General features: G+C 47.7%; 2 protein-coding genes across 5 annotated transcripts; both read right to left on the minus strand.

Moving 5' to 3' along the window:
• Positions 1 to 233: 233 nt before the first annotated feature.
• Positions 234 to 6,063, minus strand: ECM1 (extracellular matrix protein 1). The gene is given in 11 exon segments (XM_044239120.1): positions 234 to 523; positions 526 to 709; positions 1,139 to 1,226; positions 1,396 to 1,616; positions 2,128 to 2,502; positions 2,769 to 3,091; positions 3,759 to 3,839; positions 3,935 to 4,015; positions 4,172 to 4,273; positions 4,354 to 4,416; positions 5,849 to 6,063. Coding segments are annotated over 11 exon segments (1,632 nt in total). The 5' UTR covers positions 5,919 to 6,063; the 3' UTR covers positions 234 to 479.
• A 649-nt stretch (positions 6,064 to 6,712) lies between these two features.
• On the minus strand, positions 6,713 to 22,496 carry TARS2 (threonyl-tRNA synthetase 2, mitochondrial). Of its 4 annotated transcripts, none has more exons than XM_044239122.1 (18): positions 22,376 to 22,496; positions 21,869 to 22,065; positions 21,422 to 21,545; positions 19,543 to 19,667; positions 18,068 to 18,185; positions 17,890 to 17,954; positions 17,547 to 17,625; positions 16,285 to 16,431; positions 16,050 to 16,148; positions 15,555 to 15,772; positions 14,919 to 15,081; positions 14,565 to 14,702; positions 14,316 to 14,393; positions 12,124 to 12,224; positions 11,808 to 11,909; positions 11,561 to 11,633; positions 10,839 to 10,953; positions 6,713 to 7,075 (listed from the first exon to the last, which is right to left on the minus strand). In XM_044239122.1, the coding sequence occupies exons 1-18, from the start codon at positions 22,439 to 22,441 to the stop codon at positions 6,927 to 6,929; spliced, it is 2,157 nt and encodes a 718-aa protein (XP_044095057.1). In that variant the 5' UTR covers positions 22,442 to 22,496; the 3' UTR covers positions 6,713 to 6,926. The 4 variants fall into 4 exon arrangements, with proteins under 4 accessions (XP_044095057.1, XP_044095058.1, XP_044095056.1 ...); XM_044239123.1 differs by having other exon boundaries at positions 12,133 to 12,224; positions 22,367 to 22,496; XM_044239121.1 differs by having other exon boundaries at positions 22,367 to 22,496.
• Positions 22,497 to 27,521: the final 5,025 nt, after the last annotated feature.

Consider the following 27,521-nt stretch of genomic DNA (forward strand, 5'->3'; position numbering starts at 1 on the left):
CTCTGTCCTCAGAGCAGAGCCTGCTTAAGATCCTTTCTCTCCCACCCACCCCCAAAAAAGTAAAATTAAACTAAATTAAAATTAAAATATTAGGCTGGGCTGTGGTATTTTGGGGGCTCACCAAAGACATGAAACTATATATATATATAATATTTTTTTGCCTTTAAATGATAGCTAGCTAACAAGGTGATACTACTTTTCAAATATATGAATAACTTCAAGATGACAAATAATGAAGTTAAGACATTTAGTTATGGTACCATCATAGCCTGTGGAATAGTTCTGCTCAGTCAGAAGGGGCAGGGCAGTGGGCCTCAGAGGCCAGTCCCTGAAGAAAATCCAAGCAGGCTTAGGAGGGTGTGTTTGTATGTGAGATGCTAAAGACAATGAGGATGCCAAATCCAAGAGGTGTTTACTGTAATGAGTGCTCAAGGAGGGTGGGGTTCCCCCAATCTGATCCTCCAAGGCTCTGGGGTGACTCACTCTTCCTTGGGCTCTGGGGTGGGGCTGATACTTCTTCCCCGACTTGGCCCTGCTTGCCCTGGCCCTTGTCATCCCCACTGTCTCCAGCCACTAGAGCCACATTCCTCAGATAGTAAGTGTTGAAGCAGTTGGTCTGTTCATCTCCAGGATTCAGGTTACAGCAGAGGGCAGAGTCTCGCCAGAAATTATGTCGGGGACCACAAAGATCCTCAATGAAGGCCAACTTCTGAAGGAGAAAAGTAAAGCAGAGATGATGGGGAGAGGAGTGTTTAAGGTCAAGCATCGATACTTGGTTGTTCAAAGTCCCCCTTCCCTCAGCTTCTACTGCTGTCTCCCTAGGTCCCCTCCTGGGGCCCAAAGAAAGTTCAAGCCTGGCTTCCACAGTTAGATTTTTTGTAATGGACATGTGCCCATATGGAAATGCCTGAAGCCTGAGGCCCAGAAAAGACATAATAAGAACTCAGAAGTGGGGAGCAGATTAGGTCAGGAATGAAGACTTTGGGATCAATAAAAAAGATCTTCCCCACTCATCCTCTTTATTTCTGTGGGCGGGTCTGAGGTACTAAAGAGAAGGGATAGCCAGCAGTTCTAGCCCTCTCTCCCCTCATCCCCTGCCTTTCTTGGGAGACTATGATCTCCTACTGCCCCCACTTACCTCCTCCTCAGCACAGCAGGCCTGCTCTGGAAACGGCAGGTCACAGCAGTGGGCAGTCATGTTCCGGATCAGCCCAGGAATTTGTTTACTATGTTGGTGGGAAAGGGGAGAGGATCAGGGTCTTTAGGCATCCCTAGGCTTCAAAATGGTACTCGGAGACCATGGTTTTGTTCTTATCAATAGTGCCCCACGGGGTACCCCAGGAGGGAGGTTTTGGGGAAGGGAGGAGAGTTGAGGAAGAACTTGGCAAGACTCACTGCTTGCTGAGAACTCTTCCATTTCCACAGAGATGGCCCATAAGGTTGGGGGTAACTCGGCTGAGGTCTAGAGTCAAGATGTCCCGGTCATAGTTGGGGTAGGGAGCCCGACGGGCAAAGCACTCATCACGGACAGGGCTAGGAGGGTAGTGGCAACACGAGTGGTGGTGGGTCTTGACAGACTGTTCCTGATCACAGTATCCATCAAGGGCATCCTCCCACTGTGGGCCAGAGAGAGGGAAGTCAGAAGCCTGGACACTTGGCCCCTTCTCTTCTGACCCTCTGCTTCCCTTACTGCCCTATGCTATGAGATGAGGGACCCAGCCACAGGTGCCAAAAGGGAAGGGTAAGGAACCAGAGGACAAGGACTGGCAAGTGTGGATGTATGATGCTGGGAAGGTGGAAGGACGGAAGCACAAATGAGGCTTGGATCTGGCCACAGGACATAGGCTGGAGTAGACGAAGGGGTCAGATAAGGCCAGAGCTGCAGGGATGGATGGCACATGGGTGCAAGTGTGGGATCATGGGTAGACCAGGCCAGAAGTGCAGGATGAAGGCTCAAGGTGAACAGACGCAAATGACGAAAACAATGGATGGACGGACACTTGCAAGCAGATGAACGGGCAGACGTGCTCACACTGGGGAGGTGCATGGATGAACGGATCAGCAGGACCAGAGGTCGGAGATGGGCGGACGGGCAGACAGGTTCTTGGGACCGGGACGCCCACTTACGGCCTTCCATGTACAGGTGTGGTTGTTCCCCTGCCGGCAACAGCGCTGGAACTCCCCCTCTAGCCGGGTCAATGCCTGCAGCTGTCTTTGGATGGGGTCAGTAGCTGGGAGGTTGCGTGGCACAGAACGGAAGCGTCTTAGGTGGCAGATGTTCTTGACATTGTCCAGTGTGGGTACCCCGGGGGGGAAAGGCACCTCGGGGCCCGAGGAGATACCAGGCTGGTGGCTGGGGCAGGCCCGGAGCTGGTAGTATGGCCGGGGAGCTTCCTCCTGGAAGCAGGAGAATCGAGCCTCCCCCTGCTGTTTGCAGCACCAGTGGGGTCGGGTCTTGACTGAGAACTCGGCCTCACAGAATCGGGTCATTGCGTCCTCCCACTAGAGCAAGAGGGATGGATCAGCCCAGCAGCCCATTGTCCACATTCCTGTCTTCCTCCCAGGCTCCAGAAAAGGACCCTGGGCAGGTAGATAAGAAAGAAGCAGAGGCTGTCTTCTGCCCTCCCAGCACACTGAGGAGGCACAAGGTAGGGCCAAGAAAAAGTTCCTGAGTTTCCTACATACCCAGGCCTAGAAGTCCTTCAAACATACACACATACTGTCTGGAGGTTAAAGGACACTCCTGGCATCAAGAGCCCAACGCTTACCACGAGTTTTGCACAGTCCAAGCGGTTTGTGTGGCTGTGACAGCGGCAGCAGCGGGAATATCCAGTCTCCAGCAAATTGAGGGTCTCACCCTGGCGAGTAAGGTGGGAGAAGCCAGACTGTGGCAGGTTCCAAGGGCCATACACCACATGCTGACGATTAGGAAGGCAGATCTGGTCCAAATTGTCTGGAGAAGGCCGCCCAGGGGGGAAGCCATCCAGCCGGTGGCCCCAGCCCCCTCGGGATCGGCCCTGCTGGCAGTGCAGGGCTGGATTCCAAGACTCAGGCTCAGGGGGGCTACGATCCATGATAGGAGCTGGCTTTTCTAGATTGGAGAAAACAGAGTGTAAAGGGGAATGAGTGGGACACAGAAAGTCTGGATGAGCTGAGAGGACTGAAAGAACTTGGGGTTAAGGAGAAAAGGTTGGGAGGATAGGGGATAGAAATGAACTTGTGGCTTTTGCCTTCAGGATGACTGATGGAAAGGAAAGAGAACCGGGGCATGAAAGGATTCCCCTTTATAGCCCCACAAACCAGGCCTGTTCCCTGTGCTGCTTCCCATGGCTCAGGCTCCTTACCTCCCTCCCCAGGGTCCAGAGCATGAAAGCAGAGGAATGGACAGACCAGAGCTGTCACTCACCCTCTCTCTGCTTAGATGGGAAGGTCATTTCCTCCTGATGTAGGAAAGATGGTTCTACTGGGACAGAAGGAGATGTGCAAGCAGAAACCATGGGATGGGCTAGAAAAGGGGGACCTGGCCAAATGCCACTCATAAAGAGGAAGTCAGTACAGAAGCAAGTGAAAATAAATGCTACTTTTATGCCATTTAATCTCATAACTTTATAAAACAGGTGTTATTTCCCCATTTTTATAGATGAGGAAACTAAAGCTTAGAGGGACAACTCACCCGAAGTTACACAGCTAGCGAGTAGCAGAGCCCCAAAGCCCACGCTCATCAGGCAGGAGGGTGATGAGGAGAGGCAGTCACTTACTTTCCTTCTGTTCAACAGGGTCCTGGGGAGGGGGCAGCTCTTCTTGGAGAGGGATGGCTTCCTGAGGGAAATGGGGGTCCACTACAAGACAGGAGTGAGGGCACAAAGAAGCAAAGATCAGACTGACATCAGCAAGATTGTAGTGGGCTCGTGGTGAGGAAAGGGTGAGCGCTCACCTTTGTTTTCCACAGGGAGTTGGGGAGGAGGCAACTCCTCCTCTTGGATAGGGATGGCTTCCAGAGAGCGAGGGGGCTGCACTACAGAAGGGAGGGGGGTATGTGAGCAGACCATCCATGCTCCCAGCCAGGGCAAGAAATGGCCAGGGCCTTCCCACTCCACCCCATGTGAGGAATGGGAAGTAAAGCCAGACTAGAAACCTGGAGGGGCAACAGAAGGGTGCATGGTGGACTTACCTTCACCCTGTCCCTCAAAGTCAGAGCCACGCTGATGGGTGTCAGGGTGGTCCATGGGGAGGGCTCGGGTCCGGGGTGGGGAGGGGGGTGCTGCATAGCCAACTAGAGGTTAAGAGGGGAGATGGTCAGAGCTGACAGTTTCTCCTAGCCCCCCATCTCTTGCTGCTCCTCCAAACTCTTACCTTCTTGAATGTGGTACGTGAGGGTCTCTGGGCCCAGCTCCCTCTTCCCTGGAGACTCGGAGCCTGGCAGATGAAAGGTGAGTCAGAGGTGGCTTGAGGAGCCCATTCTTGTTCCCAAGCATAGGATGTGGGGGCAGTAGATGTCAAGGGTATAGGCAAGATGAACAAGATGCCAGATGCCCCTCTGTATTGCTCTTGTCCCGTTCCCTAATGAATACCCCCCCGCCCCCCGTCCAAACCCACCTAGGTGTGCCAGTTGGGTTCTGAGAAAGCCATGCTATTCTGTCAGCCTCACCTCCACCAGGCTCAAAGCCTTGGGTCTCGAGTCCAGGCCTGAAGGGAATGTGATGGATAGGACTGGGAGCAGGGGGGAGTGAGATGGTGGAGGCCTTAATCTGTCAGTGTCTCTCCCTCAGGGCTTCTGGGCTCTTCCTTTCAGTCTCTCAGCCAGGATGCCTCTCTAGTTTTTCAGAGGAGCAAGTCTGGACTTTGAACTGGTTGGGGCTTCAAATGCTCACCAACTCTAGGCTGTTTAAATATCTGCGGGCCTTCTGAAAAGCCCACCTCTAACTTTAAGTGCCACCCCTTTAGCTGGTCCTAGATCCTCCTCAGCTTAGGTCTCAATTTAGGACCCAGGGACTGGCATGAGTAGGATTCCTGAGGCAAATCGCCCCACAGCCACAGGGAAAGGTTTCGCCTGGAGCTGATCTGCAATCACAGAAGATGAGCACCTAGGCGGGACAATGACACAGGCCTTTGGAAAACCAGATCTCAACAGTTGTTTCCCTTGGTAGTGTTTTGTCCAGCATCCAGCAGATGTGTGTGTGCTAGATAGAGTCACTGGGCCTGGTCCCCTGTGGATAGACACCCTCTCAACTCCTCCTAACCAGGAAAGGAGTTGGTCAAGGCTCTTTGGATCAGCAATTCAGCTGTTTTTTTTTTTTTTTTTTCTTTTCAAAGATTTTATTTATTTGACAGGCAGAGATCACAAGCAGGCAGAGAGAGAGGGAAGCAGGCTCCCTGCTGAGCAGAGAACCTGATGCGGGACTCAATCCCAGGACCCCGAGATCATGACCCGAGTGAAGGCAGCAGCTTAACCCACCGAGCCACCCAGGCGCCCAGCAATTCAGTTTTGACCAGCCTGGAGGCCCCATTCTTTCTCTCTCCCCTGCTTGATAGGCCCCATATATATATTTTCTTGAGGCAGGAACCCCTCATTCTGGGAATCCACCCATCCTCTGAAGAGTTGTCCATTTGACTCCCAATTTCCTGTTTCCTGGCAGGAATCTCTAGGAACCCCTCTCCTGTGCACCTGCTCCCTCTCCCAGTTTAAAAGCTCCAGTGCCCAGCCCCGCCTTGGATCTGCTGAGAAATGCAAGGCCAAGTATGCAATCACCCTACTGGCAATGAGCCATATAGAGGACGGCTGGCCCCCGGCCCCAGGCCCACACTGGTCAGAGCCTCTTCCCAAGTGCTGGCTCCAACCCCAACTCACCTCCCTCAGAGGCTATAGAAGTAACAGCCAGACAGGCCAAGACCAAGGCTGCTCTGGACATGGTCCCCATCCTGGGGCAAAGACTTGTTGCTGGCACCCAGCGGGGGGGTTGTCCTAGGTAGATCTGGGTTTGAAGGGCTGGGCTGCTGGGAGCCTGCTTCTCCTGTTGCTGTTACGGCTGTTGTGAACCTCGGGGCTGGTTCCTTCTCCTTTTATATGGCTATCTGGGGAGAACTCCCTCCCTCCTATTTCCTGCCATGACTCAGTCCCAGCTGCTCCTCCTCTGGTGGCCACTCCTTCCAAATTCACCCTGAGGTCTCCTAAGAGGACTGAGGAGAACAAGGCTGAGAAGAGGAAAGCGTTCTTATGATTCCCAGAGAAATGGATTCTGAGATTCATGGAGTAAGAGATGTTGAGACCTGGGGCACCTGGGTGGCTCAGTCTGTTAAGCACCTGCCTTTGGCTCAGGTCATCATCTCCTGGGTCCTGGGATAGAGGCCCACGTTGGGCTCCTTGCTCAGTGGGGAGCCTGCTTCTCCCTCTGACCCTCCTGCCCGCTTGTGCTCTCTCTCTCAAATAAATAAATACAATCTTAAAAAAAAGAGATTATTTTATGCCTCGGCTCCCTGTCTTCATGCTGCCTACTGTGGAGCAGTACAGCCTGCTGAATTGGGGTTGGGGAAATAAGGAACTAAAGAGTCCAGGGTGGGGGACAGGACAGCTACCCCAGGAGCTCCCCTACCAGTGAGCGGCCAGGGCTGCCCCCTTTCTGTTTCCCCAGTGCCCTGGGACAAATGAGACGGAGACAGAATCCAATTCCCTTTTATTCCCCGCTCAGGAGTCAGAGATGAAGATGAAGACACGTACCCAAGAGCTTCAAGTTTATTCTTTATACTTTCATGCTCCTCACATCCAAACAGCTGAGCTTCCCCCAGATCAAATATCTTTCCAGGAGAGCAAACTTGTGCCTCCACATGAATTCTGATCGGTCTGGGGGCCTCCAGACTCTGGCAGTTAGGTCAAGGTCTCCCCACATGAAGGGAAGCCGGCAGCTCCTGCCATATCTGTACACAAAAGCTCAGAACACTGCCTCAGCATCTGCGGCCCTGGTGTTCTGGAGCTCCAGCAGCCGCTGCACAGCATCAGTCAAGTCCCGCTTCCCGAGTCGGCGGTTATCTCGAGTCCGAATGTTCACTGCTCTCTCACTCTGCTCTTTCTGGCCAACCACTGCAGGAAGAGAGGAGGTTTGCGACTGTCAGGGCACACGTACCCACATGGGATAGGCAAAAATTCAAGAGACCCCAATCTTTAAAAAGGGTGAGAGCACAGCCCAGATATAGTTCAGGAAAAGGGTATATTTAGTGTCTCTTGCTCTCCAGTTCCCCTGATCATCCTGACGAGATAAGGAAATGTTCCAGACATGCCCTCCATGCCTTATCACTTCCAGTCAGGAGCCTAGGGGTCGAAGATAGTAGGGTCAGCCAGAGAGAGACAAACAGAGCAAGCAGCAGACCCAGAGAGAAACTGTGTGTGTATGGGGGGTGGGGGGCATTAAAGAGAGGGAAGGGTGACAGGCGTACAAGACTCATAGGCAAGCCCAGGGGGTCATGGGGCAACTTGCTCTAAGTGCCACCGGGCGAGTAGGTGTATAAAACAAGAAAGCTGAGGGGCGCCTGGGTGGCTCAGTGGGTTAAAGCCTCTGCCTTTGGCTCAGGTCATGATCCCAGGGTTCTGGGATCAAGCCCCGAGTAGGGCTCTCTGCTCAGCAGGGAACCTGCTTCCCTTCCTCTCTCTCTGCCTGCCTTTCTGCCTACTTGTGATCTCTGTCCTTCAAATAAATAAATAAAATTAAAAAAAAAAAAACCCAAAAACAAACAAACAAAAAACCAAGAAAGCTGAGTGATCTGATAAGTGGAGTTTCTGCTCCTTGTCTTCAAGACAAAGCTCCGAGTGGAGAAATAAAGAAGGAACAAGGTGGCCTGACTCTTCTTAAGTTCTTTCTCATCATCCCTTAGGGCTGACTTCATCTGGGTCTAGAATAAACAAAGCTAACTAATTAACACCTTATTAGTCCTTCCTGTCCCTTTCTCTCTAATGCTCCTTTGGTTAATTAACCTAACAGACACCAACAGCTTGGAGGAGGGTCAGAAGAAAACTGTTTTCCTGAAACCATAAAATTCCTAGAAGAAAACATAGGTGATAATATCTTGGACATTGGCTTTAGGAATGTTATTCTGGATGTCTTCCCAGGCAGGAGAAACAAAAGCAAAAATAAATTACTGGGACCACATCAAACTAAAAAGCTCTTGCACAGCAAAGGAACTGTCAATACACTGGAAAGGCATCCTACTGAATGGAAGAAGATATTCACGAACACTATATCTGGTAAGGGGTTAATATACAGAACATATAAAGAACTCATACAATTCAACACCAGAAAACAAAACAAAACAAAAAACAAAAAAACTGGGGCGCCTGGGTGGCTCAGTGGGTTAAGCCTCTGCCTTCGGCTCAGGTCATGATCTCGGGGTCCTGGGATCAAGCCCCGCATTGAGCTTTCCGCTCACTGGGGAGTCTGCTTCCTCCTCTTTCTCTCCGTGTGCTTCTCTGCCTACGTGTGATCTCTGTCTGTCAAATAAATAAAATCTTAAAAAAACAAAACAAAACACCAAAAAACCACCAAACAGTCATACTTGAAACTAGGTAAAAGGCCTAAATAGACATTTTCCCAAGGATGACATAGAGATGGCCACCAGGCACATAAAAAGATGCTTAACAGGGCGCCTGGGTGGCTCAGTGGGTTAAGCCGCTGCCTTCGGCTCAGGTCATGATCTCAGAGTCCTGGGATCGAGTCCTGCATCGGGCTCTCTGCTCAGCAGGGAGCCTGCTTCCCTCTCTCTCTGCCTGCCTCTCGGTCTACTTGAGATCTCTCTCTGCCAAATAAATAAATAAAATCTTTAAAAAAAAAAAAAAAGATGCTTAACAACACTAATCATCAGGGAAATGCAAAACAAAACCACAATGAGATATCATCTCATACCAGTCAGAATGGTTAGTATCAAGGAGACAAGAAATAACAAGTTTTGGCAGGGGCGGGGAGAAAAAGGGACTTTTGTTCACTGTTGGTGGGAATGCAAGCTGGTGCAGCCACTGTAGAAAACAGTATGGAGGTTCCTCAAAAAATTAAAAAAAAAGAAATACCGGGTACCTGGGTGGCTCAGTGGGTTGGGCCTCTGCCTTTGGCTTGGGTCATGATCTCAGGATCCTGGGATCAAGTCCCGCATTGGGCTCTCTGGTCAACAGGGAGCCTGCTTCCTTCTCTCTCTCTCTGCCTGCCTCTCTGCCTATTTGTGATCGATCTCTCTGCCAAATAAATAAAATCTTTAAAATAAATAAATAAATAAAAATAGAAAAAGAAATACCATAAGATATCTTGTATTGGTACTAGGTCTTACTAGTACCAATACTGCATGGTATTTACCACCTCCCCGACTCCTGGCTAAAAGAAAACACTAATTCAAAAAAATGTATGTACCCCTCCATTTACTGCAGCATTATTAGCAATAGCCAATATATGGAAGCAACAAAAGTGTCCATCAACAGATATATGGATAAAGATGTGGGGGGGTAAACACAAACACATACACACAACAGAATATTACTCAGCCAGAAAAAAAAAGGAGGGGTGAGATTGTGTGACAAAACAGATGGACCCAAAGAATACTATGCTAAGTGAAGTTAGTCAGAGAAAGACAAAAACCATATGATTTCACTTTCTTTTTTTTTTTTTAAAGTAAGCTTTACACCCAACTTGGGGCTTGAATTCACAACCCTGAGATCAAGAGTCACATGTTCTACTAAATGAGCCAGCCAGGTGCCCCATATGTCATTATCACTATGTCATTATTGTAATAACATTGTATGGTGACAGATGGTAGCTACATTTATTGTGACAAGCACTGAGTAATGTACAGAAGTGTCCAATCCCTATGCTGTATACCTGAAATTAATGTAACATTGTGTCAACTATTAATGTAATATTGTGTCAAATATACATCAATTAAAAATTTTTTCATTTAATTTAAAAAAATAAAGAAATTGGGTGGGAGGTTGGGGTACCAGGTGGTGGGTATAATGGAGGGCACGGATTGCATGGAGCACTGGGTGTGGTGAAAAAATAATGAATACTGTTATGCTGAAAATAAATAAATTTAATTAAAAAAATAAATAAAGAAATTAATGTTAGAGTTACTATGCATATAATTAGAAATAAATGGTAAAACATACAAAAATTATAAGGATAAAATTGAGTCCAAAAAGAAATAGTGTATTTGCATCAAAATACAGTGAGCCTTGGGCAACATCCCCAGAGCCAATGTGGTTCAAACTGTCCCACTCAGTCTCAAGGGGAACTTTAGTGGAGATGTCTGAAAATATGGGCCCATCGGGTAAAATTCAAACACTGGCTGGCTACACACAAAACCAGCCCTAGTCTTGAAGGTACTCACTTTCCACCATAAATTGTAATAATCTAAATCTCACCAAATGTTTTCTCAAGTGTCTATGATTTTGTACTTTTTTTTTCTGTTGAGAATATTATTTTGTACTAGGTGTTGGTCTGCCTTCAGCTCAGGTCAGATTCCAGGGTCCTGGGATCGAGCCCTGCGGCAGGCTCCCTGTTCATTGGAGAGCCTGTTTCTCCTCTCCCTCTGCCTGCTGCTCTGCCCACTTGTGCTATCTCGCTGTCAAGTAAATAAATAAAATATTTTTAAAAAGAAGAAAAAGGAAATTATTCTGAGGGTGAGAACTGATTGTCAGGGGGTGAAGGAACCCAGGGCCCAAATGGTTCAGGTGTCCTGAATCCAGCTCAGGTAATGAATGAACCCCAATTAACCCAAATAAGCAGATAAGCAAATTTAATAGGAAAGAATAGCATGGCAGGCCAGCAGAGAGTGCAGGGTTCTGAGGGTCTGTGCTGCTGGTCACTCACCGAACTGAAAATTGTAGTGGGCAAGCTGAGCCCGGCGGACTCTCCGGCTGAGGGTCAGTCCTGAGTCAGCATCCAGGTCACAGACCAGACCTGCAGCCTGCAGCCTCTGCTGTACCTGGGGCAGAGGGACAGAGGTTTAATGCCAGGGACTGAAGGCTGAGAAGCTAGAATAGTCTGATACCAATCTTCCTGATGCCCCAGATCTGTTCCTCCATCCTCTGCCTCAAGGGTCTCTGATTCTTGCGGACAACCCCTCTTTGTTCATCTTTGCACTGAGGCCGGTCCCCATCTCCCCCGTAGTTTCTGTCTCCTTCCTACTGGAGCCAAGCCTGCCACCAATTCCCCAACTCTGCCTGCTCTAGCCACAGCACTACCCAACTAGCTACCTGACTTTGGTACTATACACATCGTTACTTCTCTCTAGAAAGGAAATATGAAACCAACACTTCTCCAGGTCCCTTTTGTGCCAAGTGCTCTACTGTCAGCGTTTAACATTTGTTAATTTGTTAAATTTCCAGGCATCCCCAGAGGCAAGGAATTAAGTCTCATTTCTCAGATGTGGTTCCAGCATAAAGGCAGGCAGCCATTTGAGCCCAGTCCAGTGGCTCCAAATGCTATTTCCCTTCCACTCTACTATGTGACACCTTCCTACCCACTGATCAGCTCTGGACTCCAGGTAGTCCTGCTTCAGCCCCTGTGCACCCTGCCCAGCTTCTCCTTACCTCCCTGGCATATTCCTCTTGCTCGGTTCCCACAGGGATGACCAGCACCTGGAATGGGGACAGCCACAATGGCCTGGTGGAGAGAGGAGAGGAAGGCAAACTATTTACTCTGGCTCTGACTGCAACTGTGGCTGCGAAGAGATGATCTGAGAGGAAAACAGAAGAGGCGATCTGAGGAGACCAGGACCTGGAGCATGCACCATCTGCTCTGAGGACCAGAACAGAAATCAGGGGCCAGAGGTCTCACCATTTTCCTCCACAGCTTTCCGCCAGCACTCCCAATATCCTTTCCACAGAACCTAGCACTGCTCGGTGAATGAGGACTGGACGCTCCAGGACACCCGCCTGCCTTGGAGGGAAAGAGGAGGACAGATGGAACAGAGGAAGAGTCATAAGATGTGCGTGCACCCAAGAGCACCATCCAGTTTCCAAGAAATATTTAGCTCCAGCAAAGGTGTAGAGGATTCGGGTTTCATTTTTAGGGACAAAGATAGAAGGGGAAGTTGCTCTCTACCTATTCTGCTGGTAGTCAAGGGAAAAGGGGACCGGGCGAGGCTCTGTACCCCTTGTACCGGAGGTCAAATCTCAGGGGCAGCTGGAAGTCAAGCTGGATTGTCCCGCACTGATGGGGCCGACCCAGGGCATCGTGGAGGTGCACATCAATCTGGAGGAGACAGATGGGAGGATGTAAGGGCAACCAGAAGCAGGGGCTTCTACTGAATGTGCCCCCTACCTTCTACCGACCCACATGGCAGGCTGTTTTGAGATGTGTCATTGCTATAACATACTCTACTTCACTCACTAGGCACTCTAGCAGTGGTTCCTTCTACTCAGTAATGGTATGACTTTAAGGGACATCAACATTGACACAAATGACCCACCCACACCCTGGGCTCTGAATTCCCTGACTTCATCATCTTCAAGATCTTTATGAGCACTCATGCACAGATATAGCCTTCATCTTGTCACTGCCCCGAACTGTGCGCCTCCAGAACACCACATCACACACCCCGCTCCTCTGATGACCGTCTTTGGTCTTCTGGCTCCGACAATTATTCCTACGAATTGCTTGTAAGTTCCTAGGTTCCTTCCCATTCACAGCCCATTCCCTACCCACCTTTCCTTCTTTCCCCATGCAGCTGGAACCACTCTTCCTGGTTCTCTTCTACCACTGTTCTCCTGTCCCATGCCCACGGCAAACCCCAGCCTGGTGGCACTCTGGCCTCCCACCATCTTGGCCCTACAACAGAAACCCCCCGAGCTGCCTAGCATGCCCCATACCACACCTAGCATGCATTACCCCATGCATAAATGGGAACTGATGCAACCATGCTAGTCCCTGTTTTGAACTTTAACTGGGGCCTGGCTACTGTCAGCAATCCTTTGCTGCCCTAGTCAGTTTTGTGTCCTATTCTCAAGGATTCTCTTTCTCCTCTTCCTATCTTCACTGCCTCACTGGAAACTCTCCTCTGCCCAACTCCCATCTCAGCAAATGATCCTGTCTCCCATCTCACGGGGAAATCAGATAATGGTAACATGAGATGGAAAGATGTCTCAACTTCCTGTCACACCTACAGACTTCCTTGGATGTACCCCCAACTTCTCTTCCTGCCTCCAATGTGATGCCAAAGGTGGTCTCTCAATCCTATCCTTTCAAACCTCCCTAAGAAATTCCCTCTACTGAAACCCTTCTACAACTTCAATTTCTCCCTGACCCTAACAGGCTCTCCTTCATCAGAGCATTTAAACATTCTCAAATTTCTCCTTTTATCACCAAAATCTCTTTTGATTACCCATGCCCCTTTGGCTATTCTCCTTTACTTTTTTTTTTTTTTAATAGATTCTATTTATCCATTTGAGAGAAAGAGAGTGAGAGAGAGCATGAGAGGGGAGAAGGTCAGAGGGAGAAGTAGATTCCCCATGGAGCTGGGAGCCCGATGCAGGACTTGATCCCAGGACCCTGGAATCATGACCTGAGCTGAAGGCAGTCGCTTAACCAACTAAGCCACCGACGTGCCCTCTCCTTTACTTTTTTAAGAGCCAAAATTCTCAAAAGAGTTATGTTCATTCATTCAGCTCAGACTCCAACTCCAACCTCCACTTTACCAAAAATAGTCCTTCAATATCTTTTTTCTTTTTTAAAGATTTTATTTATTTGACAGAGAGAGTAAGAGAGCACAAGCAGGGTGATGTGCAAAGGGAGAGGGAGAAGCAGGCTCCCTGCCAAGCAGGGAGCCTGAAGTGGGGCTCAATCCCAGAACTCTGAGATCATGACCTGAGCTGGGGCAGACTCTTAACCGACTTAGCCACACAGGCACCCTGGTCCTTCAATATCTAACATTTTCACCAAATCCAGCAGACACTTTCCGGTCCTTTTTTCCCCCTAACTTCTACTTCTTCCAACTTGGTCTTCAAGTTTGAACCCTGACCTCAGCCTCTGCCTGCACTGTTCTCACCTAGAATTCCTCTGTACTTGGCGAACAGTGAACTTTCAGGTTAGAAAGAGAATCCTGCAGAGACCTTTCCTGACCTTCCTGAGTGACCTGCTCCCTTGGTACCTACAGAGGGCAGATTCAGAGGCCCCCAAATGCCCATTTACCTCCCGTACCTTTCACAAGACCACAAGCTTCATGGGGGCAGGAGATGTACTGCTCTTCTTTACATCTTACACAAGTTTAAAAATATTCCTATTAAACACCTAATAAAGCAAACAATAAATGAATGAATAAAACTCTTAGCAGGGTCCCCAACCTACCTTAGGCCCATAGAATGCCCCATCTCCAGGGTTGAGGTCCCAGGGTTCTCCAAATTCTTCCAAGGCCCTCTGAAGGACCTTTATGAGGGAATGAGATAAGAGAGGACTGTGTCATCTTATACTTTACGAGCAAAGGATCTCTTCAGTCCCCAACAAATGACCCACTTAGCATATGCCTCTAAGGAGGACCCTGATTCCCATCTCCCCTCCCCCACCAGAGAGTGTTTATCTGCCTCTTCACCTACATACCTGCTCAGCCTGGTCCCAAAGGCAAGGCTCTCCCAGGAAGCCAGAGGGCCGGGTGGATAGTGCCAGGCGGAAAGAGAAGCCAAGGACAGCATAGACAGAACGGAGGAAATCAAGACAGCCTCGGATCTCTGCTTCAAGCTGGGGGCAGAAAATCGAGTGGGTGAGCTATACCTAGAGCTCTGGCGTAATGGGAGTTTGGGGGGAAACACAAGGCAAACACGTAGGACAGTTAGGGGTATCATGTAACTGAGTTGTAGCATATGAAGAGAGAGACTGGCAGTCGGTAGTGTTGGCAGTTCATGTGGAGAGTGGAAAGTGGTTCGGAAATGCTTGGGCGAGTTAGGCAAGAGCCACCTGATCTGGTGCACAGAAGATGTGAGCATCGTCCTGCTGGAAGCACCGCAGCCGGGTCAGTCCCCCTAGACTGCCAGAGGCCTCGGCCCGGTGTAGGGCCCCGAAGTCGGCCAGTCGCAGAGGCAGCTCTCGCCAGGATCTGGGCCGATGAGCGAACATCAGGCTGAGGATGGGGTGTGGAAGGGTCAGGGCCATAGGGAAAAGGACCCCCTGCAGACTGCTCCTCTACCCAATATGCTTATTTTCTCTGTGCCATCAGCTAGCACCCTCTCCAACCTTAGCATGCCCTCCTGCTGAGCCCTGTTCATCCCACTCAGCACAATTTGAGCCCTGCGTGGCTTAAAGTACATTCTTTAGGAATAGCAGCAGTGGACTCATTTACTACACCCCTACTCTGTGACAGGGACAGAGGCGAAAGAGGAACTCTGGACAGCAACCCCAAACCCTTGATGTTACACAAGGAGACTAAGGCTTAGAGAGGTATGGTTTCCCCAAATTCACCTCCCGTTAGCTGGAGGGTAGATTCAAGACTCAAATCAGGTGTCCCAGTGCTCTGCAAAAGGCGCTTTCTGTTATTTCAACCTGGCTGCCACCCCCAGCCCTGGGAGGACCCAGGCCTCCTGGCTCCTCACTCACCAGTGTGCAGGGCAGTTCATGGGCTTGAGGGCAAGTGTGTCTGTGGGACGGCTGGCAGAGTGGTCACTCAGGGAGCTTGCGAGCCTGTCAGAGCCTGGGGGCTGCAGGGCAAACATATCTTCCTGGTAATGTTCCCAGTGTCCTGAAAGCTCCCAGAGTTTCGTAGAAAACAGCATGGGAGTTTTCACTTCTGAGAAGCCACGGCGGGTATACTCGGCCTGGAGAGAAGAGTATAGACGTGGAAGGTCAGAGTGACTGGGGGAGAGATGGATGGCTGGCAGGTATGTGAGTCTCCTGAGATCTCAAGCCATGCTGCTCTCAGCCACAGTCTGTTACGTACCATGTTCTCTCTCTACACTCCCACCCTAGGACCTTGTTAAAGGACACCAGCACTTTACAATGTTTACGTTTAATCCTCCTCTTTTAACACTTGGCATCTTCTGGGCCTTGATTTCCTCCCTGGTCTTCTTTCCTCTCAATTTGGGTCCCCCTTACCTTGATAAAAGCCACCAGTGCGTTATACACCCTTGTCCCTCGAGGCAGGAAGAAGCAGCTCCCAGGGCTCAGTTCATGGAAGAAGAAGAGCTCCTGTGCCTGTTCAGGAATAGCAGTGTCACCCACGGGACAAAGTGGGGACGAGGGAGCTGCTCAATCTCTTGGATTTGTAATCTGCTCCCAACTTCACCATCAGGTTCCTTCACACCCACTCCTCTCCTCCCAATCTCTGTACCTTCCCAATGCGCCGGTGGTCCCGTAACTCTGCTTCTTCCTTCCATTCTTCCCAGGCCCTCAGCTCCTTTGCTGTGGGGAAGGAGATCCCTGACACCCGCTGCAGTGTCTCTGGGGCACCTGAAGACCTCCACAGGGATGAGGAGTTCTATGGGAGGACAAGGAAGTCAAAGAGAAGATGGGTTGATTGTAGATACCTAAGCTCTCCTTGAATGATGCTTATCTGATACTGAGCTTAAGCACCGCAAGTGTCCCGTCTCAGTGCTCATTGTTCCCCGTGCCCCCACCAGCATACCACTATCTTCCCAGACTTCCTGTCATGTTTATAGCCTCAGAGACACTCAGACTCCAAATCCCTACTTGTGTCCTGCTCAGGCCTAACTTTAACCTGCCACTTCTTTTTCTTCCCATTCTCCCACAGGCACCATTGTACTTAGGACCCCCCCCTCCTCCCCCAGTAACTGCTCACCAGAGTAACCTTAAGCTCTGGTCAGATGTCAGTCTATCCGTCCACTTATCAGCCTCCCACACTATGTTCTACTCCTGGCCACATGAAATTCAAATGCCTCTGCTTGCTCTTTTCTTGAGCCATTTAACAAGAAACAGCCTATGTTTTATAAGCACTTTTAGCTTTTCCTCAAATACTTTCTCCCATGTTAGCTGACTTTGTCTCTGTGATGTGCATTTACTGACAGGATATAAATTTACAACAACCTTATTTTATAGGTGGGGAAGACAGGTAAGGAGAGTTACCCAAGGCCACATACTTCACTGGTGGCAGAGCTAGGACTAAGCACAAATGGCTAGGTTTTCAGTCCAGCGCTTTTGGCTCTATATACCTGCCTCTCCCCTTGCTTCCTGCTCCTGATTCCAACTAATAAATAAAGCACCTGGCCCAGGAACAGTATTGTCATAGAAGGCATGGCTTTCACTGATAGTATTCTACCTGTACCCATCATATGATGTTCTATACACCGTCTCTCCACAGAAGCCTCCCTCAAGTGACTCTGTCCAACCTGTTCACACACTCCCTCTCCATCTCCCTACCACTGAAGTCCAACTACAGAATGTGAATTGGCTTCAGGACCTGGGAAGGATGTTTGCAAAAGGTAAGGGATTTGTAGGAACTAAAAATCTTTCTCCTTCTGGATTCTCCGCTCAGCTATTAGAGGAGAGAAGGGGCTGGGAGAGATCATCTTCCCATTCCCCTGCTCATCCCAGTGAACACAGGGATCTCAACCTAACCTTGCCCTCAAAACTGACCGTTAGCAGCTTCAGTCCTCCAATCTGTCCAGTATGCCGAAGGTGGGGGCCCCGGCAAAGATCAACCAGCATGCCACACCTGGGAGAAAGAAAAGGCCATTTAGTGGTTTCCAAATTCTTGAGCTTCTAGTGTTTTCCCTCTCATGGACTTCAGCAGACAAATTAAAAAAAAAGTGAAGAACTGTACTACGAAGAGCGAGAGCAATGGGAGATAAAATTATTTCCTGTTCCTATTCCTTTTCTAGAGCAACAGATGACCTTCTACCTTCTTTCCCTCATCCCAATTCTGGCCTTCATTGATGCATCCCACCTCTCCCTTTCCGCCCATTTTGACAACTCTCACCCGTATACTGTTGCCATTGGACCTGTCACTTTCTCCTCAATCAGGCGAAGCTTAAAGGGGTTATCCTGGAAGGAGAATGAGGGTAAGTCTTTATTCCTACCTAGATGTCCTGGGAGAGAGCTACCCTTTCCCTCATGTTTCTGGGTCTTTCTCCTAAATGTGTGCACCTCCACCCCACCTTGAACAGCTGGCGAAGCTGATCCTGAGACACCTCTAGCCTCCGGAAAGGTTGAGCGGCAGCTGTGAGTTCCTGGCAAATCCGCTCCAAAGCAGGCAGCTCTGAGCCCCGGACTGTCCTGGAAAGATGAGAATTGGGTGGCTTGCATCTGCTGAGAAGCATCACCTGGGTGCCAGAACTGTTGGCTAGGGGGTGAAATCCTGCTCTCTAGAGAATCTAGAATTATTGGCAAAGGCAGACAGGTATAAATTTTCCTGCAGGAGGAAAAGCTCTATGTATGAAATTAAAAGCTGGATGCAGGCAACATGGATGGACAAAATTAGAGCAACAGTAATGAAGGAGGAAGTAAAAGTTAATTCATAAAGACTAGAGAAGTTTCAAGCAGAATTAGACAGAAAAGGAAACGCACGGACTAGTGGAGAAAATGGCACCAATGTCACAGTTGAGGCCTGGAGAGGCTCCTCCCCAAACTTTCTCCTCCAAATTGAACATGCTTGATACCCCAGAAAAGGGACAGAAACCACCCCAGTGAAAGGGTACACACTCAGTTATAAAATGAATTACATTTGAGGAGCTAACGTATACCATGGTGAATATAGTTGATAATTCCACATTGTATATATATTGAAATTTGTAAGAGCAAATCTTAAGCATTCATATACACACACACACAAAGCGAGGAACTGAGGTAACGAATATGTTAATGAATTCAATTGTGGGAATCCTTTCACAATGTATATAAAGATCAAATTACCAGGCTGTACACTTTTTTAGTTTGTTTGTTTGTTTTTTTAAATATTTTATTTATTTATTTGACAGAGAGAGATCACAAGTAGGCAGAGAGGCAGGCAGAGAGAGAGGAGGAAGCAGGCTCCCTGCTGAGCAGAAAGCCCGATGCAGGACTTGATCCCAGGACCCCGAGATCATGACCCAAGCCGAAGGCAGCGGCTCAACCCACTCAGCCACCCAGGCGCCCCCACTTTTTTAGTTTTAAAAGTTTATTTATTATGTCATTTCTACACCCAACATGGGGCTTGAACTCACAACCCTGAGATGAAGAGTAGCATACTCTTCTGACTGAGCCAGCCAAGACCTCTTACACTGTACAATTTAGTGTGTTTGCTGCCGAAGCAAGCACTATACACTTTAAATACGTTACTTTGGGGGCGCCTGGGTAGCTCAGTGGGTTAAAGCCTCTGCCTTCGGCTCAGGTCATGATCCCAGAGCCCCATGTCAGGCTCTCTGCTTGGCAGGGAGCCTGCTTCCTCCTCTCTCTCTCTCTTCCTGCCTCTCTGACTACTTGTGATCTGTTTGTCAAACAAATAAAAAAATCTTAAAAAAATATACTTTGTCAATTATACTCCAAAAATTACTTTGTCAATTATACTCCAAAAAGTCAAAAAATGAAATAAAACACGGTAAAATATCAAAAAAGAAAGCACCCCAGAATCGTTCTCTTTCTTTGCACTACTTACCGCTCCTTTCCCAGGAAGAAATCATGGTAGAAGCCATATTCTGTACTTGGACCTCGGCAGAGGACAGCACCAAGGAGCTGTTCAGCTGCTGCCCCCAGGACATGGGTGCTGGAGTGCCAGAACACCTGGGTTCACAAGAAAGGAGTTCATAATCATCTCCTTTAACCCCTCACTCTCTGATCCTCTCCTCAGAGAAGCTGGTGTGAAACCAGTAAGGCTCTTCCAGAAAAAAATACCACAAAATGGGGAACCTGACCTTGGAGGTGAACACTAAATAGTAAAAGAAAAAAAAAAATGAATAGAAAACAAAAGGCTAGTATAAGCAATGCACGGATGACAGTAGCCCCCTGCCCCACTCCTCGGTGCTTCCCAGTCCTAGAGCATAGAAGCAGGAGCCCAGGCTTCTTTTGTTGCTCTTATAACATCCCCTTTTAGGGCTTCAGATTAAGATGGTAGTTCCTAAGGGCTCTGTTTGGTCTTTTAGTTCTATTTTTTACCATTCCAGGAATCTAATGTGATGCAACCCCTCCTCCAGGATTTGGTCACCTTTTATACATAGGTGACAAAATTCCATTTTTCTGGATCCTAACAGATGAGCTCCATTTTACCTAAGCTGACATGAAGACGACAAAGTGGGAAGGAGGCCAGTTGTGTGCTCAGTTGTGCAAGTCAAGTTAGAATTAAAAAATGTAGGGGCACCTGGGTGGCTTAGCCAGTTAAGCATCTGCCTTCAGCTCAGCTCAGGTCATAATCCCGGGGTCTTGGGACTGAGCCCCAGCTCCGGTTCCTGGCTTGGTGGGGAGCGTGCTTCTCCCTCTCTGCCCTGCTCATGCTCTCTCTCAATATCTCTCTCTCTCTCAAATAAGTAAATGAATAAATCATCTTCAAAATAAAGAATTAAAAAATACATGCTACAGATGACTTGTAACGTATGTCTGTAGAGTTGCAAGGACTAAACTGGCAAATTACCTATTTTCAGCTTATGATCTCTCCTTTTTACTAGTACAAATGATGTCTACTTAATAGACTTGGTTTCCTAAGTTTCTAGCTTAGCCAGGTCCAGTTAAGACAAGCAGTGTGTGTTATGTCTCCATCCCAGCTGCAAATGGAGTAACCGAGGCAAAATACTAGAAATATGCCCACTTAAATATCCCTTAGTTTAGGGACACCTGGGTATTACAGTTGGTTAAGCATCTGATTCTTGGTTCAGGTTGTAATCTCAGGGTCCTGAGATGGAGCCCTGTGTTGGGTTCTGTGCTCTGCACGGAGACTGCTGGGTTTCTCTCTCTTTTCCCATCTCTCCCCACCCGCTCTTTCCCCCTCTCTAAAATAAATAAATCTTTAAAAAAAAAAATACACACACACATAGAGTGGTGCCTGGGTGCCTCAGTTGGTTGACCTTCGGCTCAGGTCATGATCCTGGGGCCCTGGGATCGAGCCCCACGTCTAGCTCTCTGGGAGCTCAGCAGGGAGTCTGCTTCTCCCTCTGCCCCTTCCTATCTTTCATTCATTCTCTCCCTATCTTTCATTCGTTCTGTCCCTCAAATAAACAAAAATTTTAAATTAAGAAAAAAAAAGTATAGGGGCGCCTGGGTGGCTCAGTGGGTTAAGCCGCTGCCTTCGGCTCGGGTCATGATCTCAGGATCCTGGGATGGAGTCCCGCATCGGGCTCTCTGCTCAGCAGGGAGCCTGCTTCCTCCTCTCTCTCTCTCTCTCTCTGCCTACTTGTGATCTCTCTCTGTCAAATAAATAAATAAAATCTTAAAAAAAAAAAGTATATAAAGATATATATAGATAGATAAATAGATCTCTCTCTCTACATGTATGTATATCCCCTTAGCTGAATTGCCACGGTGTTCCCAAAAAGGAAGAGACTTACTGCCTTGCCCTCTGCAGAACTGAATGTTAGAAACCTGAGGTCAGAATCTGTCTCCAAGGGCCGCTCCAGATCATAAAGTTCTCCATTCACTTGAGCAGCCACTGCAGTATCTGCCAGTGTTGAACTTGGCCAGGGGAAGGGTGATGATAAAGAAAAAGACATGGTTACAATCCACAGGGGAAGAGAGGGACTTATCTCTCAACAACTCCAAACATGAAAATGGGGAAAGGTGTCACCAGAGCAATAAAACCTATCATTTCTTTTCCCGATGGATAATAAATGAAGGGTAGACACTATGAAACTAATGCAGATAAAAAGGAATCCTCAGGAAAAGGCAATCTTGATAGGGACGGAATAGAAGCAAGCAGAATTTTCATTTCCTGTTCGAGTCCTTCGAAGTACAGAGGAAGAAGGATAATCCTGGCAGGTATAAAATGAGCCTGGTACCTGATCTGCTGGGCTAGTTGGTAAGGCGTTGTGTTCCATGCCACAGCATCCACTTTTTGGCCTCCAGGGAGGGATATCTTAATAGTCCGCTGCTCCTTCTGTGCCATGCTTGCTAACCTCTTTACCTGAGCAGTCCATAGCTCCTCAAAAAGGCCAAGCCGCTCTGTCAACCAGTGTGGAGGGGTCGGCACAGCTGCCTGGAAGGAAAGAGGTTAGGGGGTAACATGGGTCCCATCATTCATTTCTGGGACTGGGGCTGGTGGGAGATGAGAATATTGAAGTGATCTTGGTTCCTAATCCCTAGTCTGTAAGAGGACTACGACATACAGGGGTGGGATATGCTCGCCAGTCTGTCGACCTTAGGAGAAATGGCTGCAACTAAGAGCTTAGGGTAGCCGGGTCCAGCGACTCAAGGCAGAGGTAAGGGACGTCAGGCTGGGTTTAGAGTCTACACCCACAGCAGGGCTGGGTGCGACGCGGTTCATAACTTTTAGGTACCTCACGCACCGTGTGCAGCACGCATGTTTGCAAGCCTGGGAGCCGGAGCCGCCGCCACCTCTGATAAAACCCCATGTTCCTTCAGACCCGTGCCTACATCCTTAAACAAATTGCGGTCGTTTCTCCGTCACCGGATTCCTCCTCATTGGCTTCCGGCCCAACAATACCATGGCCTATTGGTTTCTATAGCTGCCACTCTAGTCTGGGACCACCTCCAGGATCTCCGAAGAGGTATGCCCCACACAGCACAAACAGCTGTGTGGGTGGTTCCGGGCGAGCGGAAGACCTAAACTGTTACACACACCAGCAATTCGGAAACCTGATGTTTTAGCCCAAAGCAGCCGTTACCTATCCTGCAGCTTTGAGAACTGCGGCAGGAAAACTCTTGAGAAATGAGAGTGGGAGAAAAACAGTTGGGAAAGACTAGCTAGTCATTTCCTTTGAACCACAGGTTTTCTTTTACATAGTCTTTACTGGCAGGTAGGAACACAGATAGGGCAGTCTTTGGAACCAGACAGTATCAATCCTGGATCTATCTTCCATTCACTGTGTAATTTTAGGTAGATTACTTAATTTCTTCTAAGCATCAATTTCCTCAGCTATAAAATGGGAATAATACTAGTAACACTTCCAACTATTGAAGTTAAGTTCATGTAAATCGTGCATGGTACACGGTAAATGACTACAATAGCGACAAGCTGTTAGAATAAATGAATTTAACAGCGTTGGGGCTGGAGCAACGAATCTGCAGAGGGCACTTAAACTGAAATCACCTCATAGTCATAGTGCATATGAGGGACCTTAGAGATCTCTTAATCTTACACGTGGAAGAATTTAAGGTCAGAGAAGTTAAGTGACTTAAGGTCAAACAGTAAGTGCTGATGCTAGATTTTGAAACCATGTCTTACACTCTCCTATCAGATTATGCTTTCAATAGAGTTTACTTCAAATATACTTCCACATCACTTCAGAAAGAGGTGCCTGACTCTAGAATCTTAGCTGCTTCCTACACAAGACCTTGCCTCCCATTCCCATCCTAGCTCTCCAATTCCTTTCTCTCTTTTCTTCCCACTCCCTGCAGTATCTAGGACAGAGGACCAGGTATACCTGATTTATTTTGCACGGTAAAAATTGAAACACGATCACATTTGTAGTCAAGTATGAGGTGAAATGGACTTGGGGGCAGCTGTAAGGTTCTCAATAACTCTCCTTTGTCCCCTCACCTGGGGGTGGGGATGGTTGGAGATTGTTCTCAAGTTTCCAATGATAGTGGAATCAAGGATTGTGGAGAAAGAGCTGTCAGAGAAAGCTGTTTAATCTAGGCTTCCAGAGGTCAGAGGTTCTTTCTGGGGTAGGCGGTAGTTGACTTGAGTCACAGGCACCACTTGGCATCTTGGTTCCATCTCCTGACATCCTGAAATACAAAAAGATACAGACAAAACTGTGGAAGAGGAAAATCACTTGTGTGTGGGAGGGGCGGTCTGGAGGGTTGGAAAAAGGTAGGATTTAAAAATGACATTCAGAAAGTGGGACAACAGGCAGAATTTGTCCCATGGCTTTGCCCCAAAAGGGATGGGAATATTATATTGCAGGTGACAAAATGATAGGTTCTCAATAATCATTGCATTAAGAATGTATCAATCACTGTATTGACTTCAAACTCCAAAGGATACATTTATTGACACATACATTCTTTAATCATTCCACCTCCTCCTCCTTTGGTATACTAGAGGGATGGTAGAATAAACAGGCTACACTGTTATGGCAGTTCCCTGCTCTCATCCTTCAAACATGTACTGATTTACTGTGTGCAATGCACTGAACTGAGGGCTCATGGGATGCCCATCAATCAACAACTTCATCATCACCTGTGTAACTTGTGTTGCAGTGGAGGAAGGAAGGAATGTCAGGAGTTACTGCATTCTTCTTGTAGGAAGCAAGCCAGCCAGAGCCAATTCATTCATCAGTGATTCTTTTACAATTTCTGATTTGTGACTGCCATATCTCAGCTTCAGGGAATTTTAACCCATTTGTCTGGGAAACATTTATCCCTAAAACTGCTCTTACCTTCCATACAGAATATCGCCAAACACCTACTATGTGCCAAGTGCTATGCCTTCACTATCCTATTTAATTCCAAGAACAATCTTGACAGGTAATAGCTATTTTTATGCTCCCTTTAAAACATGGAAGACAATCCTCAGAGAAGTCAAGCCCTAGCCCATCTGAATCCAAAGCCTGTGTTATGCCATGCCATGCTGCCTTCCAGCAACCAGAATAGTCCTAATGCATCAGGTTTGGTAGCAAATCTCCCTTTTTCTCTGCCCAGTACATCACTTGTAGGGCCAAAGAGGCCTTTAATATAGCGTGAAAAGAGGGGTCCAATAAAGGCCAAGGAAAGAAGTGTATTACCAGATTTTCTCCAACCAAAGTTAAAGAAAAATAGTGTTTAGGAAATCATGCCAGCAGATTTCAGAGAAGTTCAGAGAAAAGGCAATCCTCAGTTAAGCATAGCCTAGACCGTTGGTCACATTTTGGGAAGTCCTCAGCTTTACTCTACTTTTAGAATAAACATCATAGGGGCACCTGGGTGGCTCAGTGGGTTAAAGCCTCTGCCTTCAGCTCAGGTCATGATCCCAGCCAGGGTTCTGGGATCAAGCCCCACGTAGGGCTCTCTGCTCAGCAGGGAGCCTGATTCCCTTCCTATCTGGCTGCCTCTCTGCCTACCTGTGATCACTGTCTGTCAAATAAATAAAATCTTAAAAAAAAAAAAAAGAATACGGGTGCGTGGGTGGCTCAGTGGGTTAAAGCCTCTGTCTTCAGCTCCAATCGTGGTCCCGGGGTCCTGGGATTGAGCCCTGCATCAGGCTATCTGCTCAGCGGGGAGCCTCCTTCCTTCCCCCCTCTCTGCCTGCCTCTTTACCTACTTGTGATCTCTGTCAAATAAATAAATAAACTCTTAAAAAAAAAAAAGAATAAACATCACAAGTTAGCTAAAGCTTTGGATGAACAGGTATTATTTTTATATTCCTAAACTACATGTAAGAAGGCTCTCCATTGATGGTAAAGTACATTTCCACTTGTCATCAGGATCAACATACACCTTAAATTCTATCTCAGCTCTTCACAAAATTTCCTGGCACCAAAGAAGTAGTAAAGATGCTAGAGGTAAAAAAGAGAAATTTAAGAGGGTAAAATATATAAAGAAAGGTTTATGTCATGGTTACCAAATGATTTTGAAGCCCAGAGAACTAGCCAAGTGGCTAAAAGTGCAGTGGGTTTGGGAGGTTAGATTTAAAAATAAAACCAAATCCCCCACAATACTTTAATGATGAAGATGTAGGATGGGGCCAAGCTTTTAACTTTGCTTTAAGATGCCAAGAAAATCTTTAAGTCTAGCCACATTTGCTGATTTAAAAAAAGGTGGGGGGGGGACTTCCTACCAGGGGATGGGGATGAGTTGAACTGTTTTGAAAACAATGCCTTAAGCTTACCTAGAATCTCTACTATGACTTCCCTTCTCCAAGACAACTCTTGAGTCTGTAGAAGAGAAACAAAGACAGCCATCTCCATCCTCCCCCCACCCACCTTAAATGACCCCCATTTGTTAGGTGAGGCCAAACACAGGACCCGTGCAGGATGTGTCACCTTAGGTTGATGTTGAAGTAAAAAACAAAAGAGAAAAGTACTGTGAAATAAAGCCCTAAATACATCTCTAGAAGGCAGTGCACAACTAAGGCCCACTACCAAATAATAGATATTTTGGATTAATCCTTTACTAAGCTTTACTGCCCTTGGCAATGATTGGCTATCTAGAAGATACAGGATCTTAAGTGATGTTTCACCTCAGTGTAAAGGATTCCTAGCTAGGGGACGACGAAACAAGGAATTGGATGCTGCGTGTCTCCTTTATTTCTACCCATTCCAACTGAAACACGGCAAGGAGGACACACACAGTTTCAAGTTCTTTTAGCTCTCCTTTCCCAGAAATTAAGCAGCAAAAAATTTGAGTAATTCGAAAAATGAAGGGGACAGAACAGGGATGAGGAAGGAAGTAAAGTTGCTGGAACATCTAACTTGCTATGAACCCAACAGACCCAGGGCAGACTGGTTTTGGCAGCACCCTTTCCAATCAAAAACCTGCAGCCCGTACCTGTTGCCTCTGTTGGCACTGATCACTACCCCTCCACCCATATCTGCATTTTCAACTTTTGACTCTTGCTTCAGTGCGAACAAAGGGAGAGAAAGCAACAACAAAATGATAGTGCCATAAGGGAACTGCAGTAGCAATTCCTAAAACTGGTATCAGCCTTTTTATACCCTATGCCCCACAACTTATAACTAAGCATAGAATGTTTTTTTCCCCGCCTAGAGTTAGTCAGAAGCAATTCATTAGTTTTACATTGCACTTGCTCCTTTCCTTTAAAGCATGTATGCTTCTCCTTACTTCAAGGGGGAAGGGAGAACAGGATGTTTACTTAAGAGCTGCTATCTCATTTGCGGGTGAATCTCTTGTAGCTTTGTCTATGCAGCTTCAGTGAGTTATTACTCAGCAATTGTGAATAGCAGCTGACCGGACTTGTCTATACAGTTACTCATAAACAAGTATGAGAAACGCCCCAATACCCCAAAACCCATTTGGATGGTGTTTGTGTTACTGTCTACATACATGAGGGGGTAACTCATCGCTCTTATACAAGATTGGCTTAAACAAAAACAATTCCAGGGGATGAAACTTTGCATTTTCAACATGCCCAGAAACACCAATGTCGAAGTCTAAAAGCTGTTGCTTCCTTGGAGATGGAGAAAGAAATCAGTTGGGCAAGTCAAAGTTCCAAGAGAGGACCAGGAAAAAGGTGAACCAGATTCCAGAACCAGCCAGTACAATCGTACACCCTACATACTGGGTGTGTTCGTAGGCTGCTATTTCTGAAGTGTCTGGTGACACACGCATGTAACTTCATGTAATGAAGGCTGCTATTTACAGCCTTCTACCCTGCTAGTGACCCAGGCGGGGTCTGGATGCAGTGACTCTCTTTACCCCTTAAAGCTAACATTCCACTTACTAAGCTTCACTGGGGTATGAAAAAGGGATGGGGCAAGAGCGGCGGGTTAAGTGTGGCTTACGTAGGATAGACTGATTGCCAACATGCAG

Source organism: Neovison vison, chromosome 2 (genome assembly GCF_020171115.1).
Source record: "Neovison vison isolate M4711 chromosome 2, ASM_NN_V1, whole genome shotgun sequence".
NCBI classification, from domain to species: domain Eukaryota; kingdom Metazoa; phylum Chordata; class Mammalia; order Carnivora; family Mustelidae; genus Neogale; species Neogale vison.

Excerpts from the sequence above, each read along its gene's own strand:
- TARS2 (XM_044239121.1), bottom strand. The coding sequence starts at position 22,441 with ATGGGGTTTTATCAGAGGTGGCGGCGGCTCCGGCTCCCAGGCTTGCAA. Across the intron at positions 22,066-22,366 it reads TGCTGCACACGGTGCGTGAG|GCAGCTGTGCCGACCCCTCC; the intron begins GTACCTAAAAGT and ends CTTTCCTTCCAG. Across the intron at positions 11,634-11,807 it reads GAAAGCTGTGGAGGAAAATG|GCCATTGTGGCTGTCCCCAT; the intron begins GTGAGACCTCTG and ends TCTCTCCACCAG.